Consider the following 9034-nt stretch of genomic DNA (forward strand, 5'->3'; position numbering starts at 1 on the left):
GTATGGAGAGTCAGGGTCTTCATGGGTTAGATCCCTCCCGCATGGGAATCCGTCCTTGATGTAGGCACCCAGTCCATGCCCATGACGATTCAACGGGTCATGCTTGGTGATAAGAGAGGAGTAGCCCTGTATTTCAAAATTGTTTTCTAGGACTGACGGATTTAGACCTACTTCTGAAAGAAACATTAGGTCAGGTTTCGCTTCTTGAAGATGTGATTCAACTTCTGGAAAGTTGGAGCGTAGACCTCTTATGTTGGTATAAGAAATCAAGAAGAAGGGGTCTACGTTATCTGAATAGGTTCTGGGTTTAGGTTTATCACTAGTTCGGATACTTGTCATACTTGTTGATATTGAAGGGGTTCAGTAGGTAGATACCAAGGTATGATACCAGAGGATGCATACAAAGTCTAATTTGGTCAGTAGAAAGTATTGTCGTAACAATTCACTCCAACATGGCATCGAGAGGCCCCACCAGAAGCTGCTGCAAGGTCCAGAACCAGTCACTAACTGGCATTACAACAGCCCCGGTATTTAACACCTGCTGATGGGACAGCCTCCCAGGTAGTTAATCCTGGGTTCGGGTCCCTGTACTATCAGGCGGTTAACACCAACCCAGTAAAGTGTTTACCTCCAGCACCCTTATTAAGAGAACTAACCACATAGAAATATGCAAGTCTCAGTATCCCCTTGCTACCAGTGAGCCAGAGAAATAGAAGAGTAAACAGCAAATTCTTCTCCCTAGATCAGAAACGTCACACAAGAATTTTGCGCCGAGAGCCAGATCGCTCACTGAAGGGTGAGGACTGACTGACCCAATAGGAGGAGCGGGGGTAACAAGGCTGCCCGGGAGCAGGGACAATACCCACTCCCTACCCCCCATTTGATGATGCAGCGGGAATGCAGCGGCTATTGGAATGCAAAACACAACAGGACTTGCATCCGGATTGAGTCGGATTTATATGTAAATGACGTGGGATTCCGGTTATGTAGGCCGCGGAGAGTCGAAATTGATATGTAAATGACAGGGATTCCGGTTATGTAAGCCAACTTAAGATAATGAAGAAAGCAGTGTAAATTCAGTGGCTGCAATAACAAATAAAAAATTTGCGACGAGTAACTAGCCAGACAAACAGCCTCCCAGTGTCAACCTTAGGATTCTAGGCAGACAAAGGGGGGTTCAAGCATTGTTTGGCCCACATACAGGTTCCGACCAAAAACACACATAGTTTCAATAACCATAACAGAGCAAGGAATCCTATAGAAAGCTAGACAGTGCTATAAACATGAAACTATAAGGCATTAGGAGATGTGGTGCAAGCCGCAGACCGACCGAACTCAACTATGGTTGAAGCTACATTGTATGGGATAAGTACTATGGCGGGAGCCTAAGAGGGGGAGGGCACTGAGGCGAGGCAGATATCTAGATGAATATCTGCATTTCCAGACAGCAGAAAACAAGAAATGTCGCCAGACTTTGGTGAAACACAATGCATACGAGCTACCATGACAGAAATTAGGCATCGAGTGTCAGATTCCAGTGAGGATTGAGATTGATTTCAATCCTAAGCCCAGACAGCAAAGGTGGACGCGCCATCTTGCTAGCCTTCCCATCTCTTGCTAGCCTTCCCATGAGGCAAACAAAAGTCTGTGCAGCATAATTAGCAATTCAACCAATGATAGCATGGAAATTAGAAAATCGACCAATAAGAGAATGGCTGCATGTCTATCAAATATTTGCATAATTATGTTTTTTGTCATTTCTTAAGGGACAATGGGATCAGTCTATGCTACTCTAAATTGCTATATCTGTCGATGCATAGCACTACTTATAATTTTTATATTTCAGCCATACCATAGGTATGTTGAAACAGATTGTATTTGTCATGTTTCTTCTTTCTTCTGTCAAATTTTCAAAGTGATTCATCTCCACCGTTCCTGAACCAAATGACTTGAAATTTGGCAGAAGGGTAGAGTGGATCAATACCCTGATCCCTTTTTTTCAATTTTTTTCATATCTGCTCCGAAAATGATTTTATTGAGGTTTTATTGCAATTTTTGGACAAAAACTGTATATTTTGCCCCCCTGTACCATGGTATTACATCCTAATAACCTGACATTTGGCACAGAGGTGCCCTAGATACTTATTCAAAGGATCCATGTATAATATCTGGTATAAATCACTTCAAAATGGCTCGTTAAGGAGGTTTTTGTGAGGTTGGAGTGCCGAGGTCAACGATCTCTAGGTCATTCAGATGGCCACAGGTGTGTCAGGTAGATCCAATTAAGTACATACCTACCTAGTCCATAGAGCTCCAGGTCGTTGGGGGGGGGGACAAGGTAAGTCCAATCAATGACCAGTCAGTGGTCGAAATACATTTTCCGGTGTTCTGCAATATTGCAGATTGTCAAAATTTTCTCAAATATTTTCTGCAAACACACATGGTTCCAAACATCCATCTCAACCTAATAATGCCTTGCATTTAAATCACATCTAGTTTTGCAATGCATATAATTACTGTAATTCTTTATTCTCTCACTTTATTTTAATTTCAGTCTTCAAAGATGATCCTTCTGTGCAGGGGAGTTAACATTCCCTGATACCACCATAGATCTTTTATCCAACTCGTCATGACACTACGGGCTACTACAGCTTTAAGTATACCAATCAATTCATAAATGCATTAGTTATTATCTCATTCACTTCCACACAATATACTAATTAAGGTACACCAAAAAGCAACTGGATATGATTTTTGGAAACAGATGTTTCAGGCAGCAACCACCTTTTGTCAGTGACACTGAGCAGATCTATTGAATTTGAAGAGCAGGTTACATACCCTAACTATGAATTGATATGCAAAGGAGGTGAAGACAACTTTTAGATAGTCCAATAGGAAACAAAAGCAAGACAATGTCAAGACAACACACATGAGCTAAATGTTGTATTGTAGGAGTGAGAATGCCACTAGTTTGCTAACATATAAGAACCATTTAATCCCAAACCTGATATTTTTCATTCTGCAAAATTGCAGATTGTATGATTTTTCTTCTGCAATCTTGAAAATCCTTCTGCAAAGTGCAGATGGATATTTCGAACACCAGCCAATGAGCGGGCTCATTTGCTGTTAGAGTCCATTGTTGGACAGGGGGTGTTTTTAAAATTTACTTTTAGACTTTGGTGATAATGCCAAAATGCTTTTTAAGCGGAAGTGTTTTTGCACTGATCCACTTGACATAAGACTACTACTGGGACAGTCCATTCTGTCACATAGGAGGGATATTTTTTAAAATTCAGTTTTGGACATGGGTGATGATTCTGAATTCCATTTGTTGAATGGAAGTTGACCCCCACCTGAAGACTGTACCTGAGGAGGATTCGTTAGCCAATCAGCAAGCCTGGTGTTATCTTGAAGAGTCCTTTCGTGTGGGGGACTATATTAAAATTCGGTTTTGGACTGGGTTGCTTATTATACAAAAGACAGATATTTTCACCCATCGAGATACCTTAATCTAGCATTGTACGAATAGGAATGCGTGTCAATCATTACAGTTATGCTTTGTAACCCCTCCTGAATTTACCGTTAAGCGTTACCGGGCCTCCAGAATTCACCGTTTAGCGTTAGCAAGACCCCCCATTCAGACCCTCTTTCACAATATCCGTATACGTAGGTCTATTTGTACATTATTTCCGTAAGCTTAAAATGTCAGATTCAACAACGAAAATCCTACTGCATATTCCTTAGCGACGCCCTAAACATTTGATCAATACATCGTCAACGCACACAATTAACACAGAGACTGTGATATTTTTGTTTTGGAAATGTTTTCTTTACTGACAACAGAACAAATGGAGACAATATTATAGTGCATGAGAGATGTTGTAAAGATAAGCAAAGTTGGGACAATTCTTGTGCATAGCTCGAGTCTCATCTGGTAATATTTTACAAGACAGCATCTGATAATTGTAGCTGAGCATGTACAGATATTTTCTGTGTCCATATCCGATCTTTTATGTTCTTTCAGAACCATTATTTGCATAACAGAAAATAAAGGAGGTAACAACTGTGGGGTTGGTGTTGTTTGAATCTCTGTTATGCTGCATCTGGAGGTTGCTGAAGAAAGCTATGTCCAAGTTTTTCAACCATCAGTTAGGCAAGGATGGACTGGAACTCTGCTACACTCTGTTGGCTTGTTACCTGCTGCAGTTCCTTACAGTCCTGCAAGAGGACAGCATTTACAAACAGTTAGTGCATGTTTATTGCATGTCTGAAAAAACTAACAGAACATATAGAAGCATGTCACACATTGCACATGTAACATTTTGACCTCTTTTATATATAAAGTTAGTACAACTGGAACAGCTACATGACTGTATAACACTTGAAGCACTTATGACACCAATGACATCAAAAATAAAAAAAAGATACTGAAATTACATTTAACCATATGAAAAAAAAAGTCTTGCATTGCATTTAGAGGGTCGCGGTTCAAACCACAGCAAGATCATACAAAAGTCCTGAATGAGGAAATACTTCAATGTAACTAAATTACTAATATAACACAGAGTTAGGGGTGGGTACCAGTACGGAATATTCATGTCCAGGTCCAGTTCAGGTCCAGAGGATCAGGTCCAGGTCCAGACCTGAACCCGATTCAGTATGTGAGAACTTGTGAATTGAGGATACTCAAAACAATGTTCAATTTTGCAACAAAGTATAAATCTGTTTTGTGGAGCATTCGACTCCCACTGGTGTTTTGAAATCCTACAGGGCTTACTGCCTTTGTACTATTGACTGTAAAACTTGGTAGAAATGGCTATAGACTCTGCTCTACTTCTCTCTTGTTATTTTCCTTGACCGGTAAGTCCCGAAACATGAATGCCTGATCATACACAGAATTTTTCAGGTCCGTTTTTCTGGACTGATACAAAAAGAAAAAACGTTTTTGTACTGGTACTACCCACCCCTACACAGAGTGCAAGTTCTTACCAAGTTCTTCTCCAAGGTCCTGATACATTTCTCCAGACGTTTGAGCAGTGAGAAGTAAACTGATCGGTGAGATGACAGTTTGGACTTGAAGGCTTGCAGGCACAACCTGGAAAATGCCCCATCATTTCATTATACTTCTGAATAGTGACAGAAGAAAATAATTCTTTCCAGACTGTAATGCTAATTGTAATTTCACTTGATTCTGCTAAAACCAAGTTTCAGAAGAAGTGGAGTTCAAAGAGTGAAGGAATCAGTGAAATCTGTAAGGCCCCGGTCACAAGAATCGTACGATTGACTGCTATGGAGGTTTTATGCTTGGTATAAGCGCAGTACGTCGTAAGTCGGGAAAGAATCGGAAGCAATGGTTTGTTTCTAAGACTCATGTTGTTATGGTTAACGTTTCTTTTAATTTGTTTTTAAAGTGAAAGACAGTATGAAGGTACTCAACAGCTAGGTCCACATTTGGTTGGTTAAAGAAGCACGAAAGCTGTCATTTGGCTATTCAGAAGAGACACAAGTAAAAAATCGTACGACGCTGGAAAAATTTTGAACATCATCCGATGCTCTGCGATGGCTAACTTTGATTACAATTTAGCTGCGATTCACTGCAATCATCGTGCAATGTGCGGAATATGCCATCGCAAGGACGTCGTACGATTCTTGTGACCGGGGCTTAACATCCACTATCTCCTAGGTACCCCAAGACTGCCACATTGATTAAAACACTGAGTCTAAAGAGATCTAGATGCAAACCCTACTAGATCATACTTAGACAGGTATAAAAGATATTCTAGAAGTCCTTGACTCTTTTTCATCGGGCAGCCCTAGGGTATCAGGTGGGAATAGTCAAGTCAAGTCAAAGTTTATTGCACAACATTATTAACGTGACAATAGATGTAGATTGAAGGCTATGCAATATTCAAAGAAACACAGTGCACAGTGTGGAGCAAATCCAAATTGTTGCAACAGACTACTTCCTCATAACATAAATCTAGTAAGTAATACATTTAGGTTCTATTATAGACAAACAATATTGCGAAGAGACACAGTGAGGGTTTTTATACATGTATCTAGGAATATGAGAGTTCACATTACAGGAAAGACACAAGAACATTACCATTCCACTGCATCCTGGGATACAGGAAGCTGCCCTGACATCACTTCCTGTGGTAAGAAAGAATGAAGCACAATATAAATATAAAATGTCACCACAAAACCTATTTTATGGTCTCCATGGCTGGTAAACTCTAGGTTAAGATCAGTGGTGCAATGCTTAGTATTACATCTTTTGTACATTTTTGGGACAATGATCAGGAGAGCCAGGCAGCTCGAAGCTGGATGTTCAAAGACTCAGTCTGTTGGGTTTGAAACTTTGATTGGTCTTCGTGATTTTTGGTTTGTGGCTTGCGCAAGTGATGGTTGATAAATAGAGACGCCAATTATGCAAACAGATGCTTACTTGTTTAATACTTGTTTTATAATCCACACGTCCATCATTTCGTCGTTTGATGGAATCTTGTTTTAATCAATTGTGGACAGAATCAGCCGATTTGAACCTGGTCATACGAATCACCAAGAACTTTCTTTGCATATACTTTACAGTGCATAATCCCTCTCAAGTATAATTATATATATATGTATTATATAATGTATATATATTATATTGTAGCAAGTTTGTATCATGTTTGATTTTCTGCATCTCAAAATAAAGTTGATTAACGTTACCTGGAGGCAGGATCATTCAAGAACTAGAAGTACTGGTATGATTTGTATGCTTTAATGTTAAATAACATCAGAAGGGTGTATATTTTGTACAAACATCTTTGCTCATCACATAATACAGCTATAGTTGAATGTTATCTGGAAATGTTGTCAGTCTACCAGATCTTACCTTTGCCACCATTGCATCAACCAGTAGAAGGGGGTAATGGCAGATGTCCATGATCATTGCTGTGGAGACATGGTGCAAGGGGTTTGGTACTAAATAAAAGATTTCATTCTGCCCCATCCATTACAATAGCCTCTAATATCAAAGGAGTTTACAATAGTCTCTAATAAAGAGTTGTCAGGAAACCATAGGCAATGGACATGATTTTAGAATAATGCAATGTTGATTGATAATCTAGCATGAGTTGTGTAGACTAAATGCCTGCTACATAATGACTGCAGTCCCTCTAAACATTACCTCTGGCACAGCCTTCAGCTGGCTTTGCTCAGCATGAAAACAGCTCACCTCACGAGTCTGTAAGACTTCCTCCTCACAAACAGAGTTTTCAAGATTTTCTGACAATTTTGAAATCTGGTAAACCTTCTGACGACAAACAAATTCTGCACAAGGTTAGACAGCTTTAGTACGAATGGGACTACATGTACAGGGTTGTAGCCAGTCTGAAATCATTTTCCGTCCCCTCCATTTTGAATCCTAACTGCGCCCAAGGCGTGAGACGTCACACCTAAGTAAGAGGCAACATTCCTTGGGGGCAAGCTCCCAAACATTTTGAAATTTAGACCCTGAAACATCATTTTCTACATTTTGGGGTGTAAATTTTGCTGGTAGACTAAGCTGTTTAACGATCTGTTTGGGTGAAAAATTACACAAGGGAGACAGTTTCATTATATCCAAACATATCGATTTTTGTCTGTCACAGAGGACTGAATGGGCAAAATGTTTTTCTGTCCCCAGCTGCAAAATTCCGTCAAAGGACAGGTGCTGGCTGCAACCCTGGACAACACCATAACAGTGTTGCTGATCCTGGGTCTTACTGAGGAAGAATGCAGGGTTGTCCTGAGCCCTGCACCTGGAGGGCAGACAGCTGTTGTAGCTGTGGAACTGGTGGGCTGTGAACAGGAATGCCTTGTAGAGAGTCTGTTGAATCACAGCTGCTGAATTCACCTGGAAGGGGAGGACAGAAACACATGGTGCATGCTGGGTACCTGCAGGGAATACTAAGTATGTCTTCCAACAATCATGTAGGTAAGGGACCAATAAAATGTGTACTATCCATTGAGACCTATAGCCATGAAAAACAACTAAAAAAACAACATCCTTCATTTCAAACATGAAGTCTACATGTATATCACACTTTCTAGCTACAATGGAAGGTTCATTTGGGTAAAAGATTGAAAAATTGACTTGCCATTTCAAAGAGTTACAGCCAAAAGCTGCACTAGTACCAGGATTTCACCACATCCTTACAGTTTGGGCATTTTTTCTGGATTAATCAATATCTCTTATTCTGGAGGTCCGTTGCGGATAGGAAGGTCAAAAGGTTTGTGAGGAACACACGTTCATGCAGTCGTTTGCTCTTGGGGTAGGTACTCTTTAGTAATATATGAATAAGACCTTAAAGTCTTAAATAAAGGCAATGATCATTTGGCAAAGGGATGTGTTTGTGGAACTCTAGTTTGCAATTAGTATCCCAAGAAACAACTTGCAATTACCTCATTATTATCATTTACTATTGCATAGCAATTTCTGCCATCCAGATTGGGTTAGCATTCAGCACCAAGGACAGACCCACTGACAGGAACAAACACTTAGCTTTAAGGGACAGGCTGCTTTTTATCCCTTGCAATTCAATTACATTGAAAAATCATTTAGAAATAATTGCAAATTAAACAATTTTATCATAGGATAAAACTAATTTGAAAGAGCTCATCATCTGTTACCTAATACATTGTACATCTGTTAAAAATGGCAAAAAGAAAGGGAGGCCCTCGGAAGGCAACTACCATCTGAAGAATGATAACTGTGCCCTGACAGATCACCTTGGGTTCCAGGAAGAAGGCGTGACACTTGGCCTTGACAGTGTTAATCAGCTTCTGTTTCATGGCCTGACCGGGAGTCTGGTGGAGGTCAAAGGTCAAAGTGTACCTGATACCTGAAATAGTGAGATTCAGACAGAATCAAAATCACTGGCAAAAAGTTGCCTTGTGTCTAAAAAAGAAACATAGCAACGAAATTTATTTTTGTGATTGATAACCGCCTTGACTCAATAATGCTAAAATTAAATATAGTTTGACAAAGATATTTTAAACATATAAT

General features: G+C 39.9%; 1 protein-coding gene across 1 annotated transcript in view; it reads right to left on the reverse strand.

Annotated features, from left to right (window-relative positions):
• Window positions 1–3805: 3805 nt before the first annotated feature.
• Window positions 3806–9034, reverse strand: part of LOC118432169 (telomerase reverse transcriptase-like) — a 13392-nt gene continuing 8163 nt past the window's right edge. Inside the window, exons 9-14 of the mRNA XM_035843699.1 lie at window positions 8758–8870; window positions 7753–7882; window positions 6881–6939; window positions 6107–6153; window positions 4990–5095; window positions 3806–4218 (exon numbers count right to left, since the gene is read on the reverse strand). Coding sequence (XP_035699592.1) covers window positions 4150–4218; window positions 4990–5095; window positions 6107–6153; window positions 6881–6939; window positions 7753–7882; window positions 8758–8870 — 524 coding nt within the window. The 3' untranslated portion in view covers window positions 3806–4149. The remainder of the gene's footprint in view (window positions 4219–4989; window positions 5096–6106; window positions 6154–6880; window positions 6940–7752; window positions 7883–8757; window positions 8871–9034) is intronic.

This window comes from Branchiostoma floridae, chromosome 15 (genome assembly GCF_000003815.2).
Source record: "Branchiostoma floridae strain S238N-H82 chromosome 15, Bfl_VNyyK, whole genome shotgun sequence".
In the NCBI taxonomy this organism is placed as follows: domain Eukaryota; kingdom Metazoa; phylum Chordata; class Leptocardii; order Amphioxiformes; family Branchiostomatidae; genus Branchiostoma; species Branchiostoma floridae.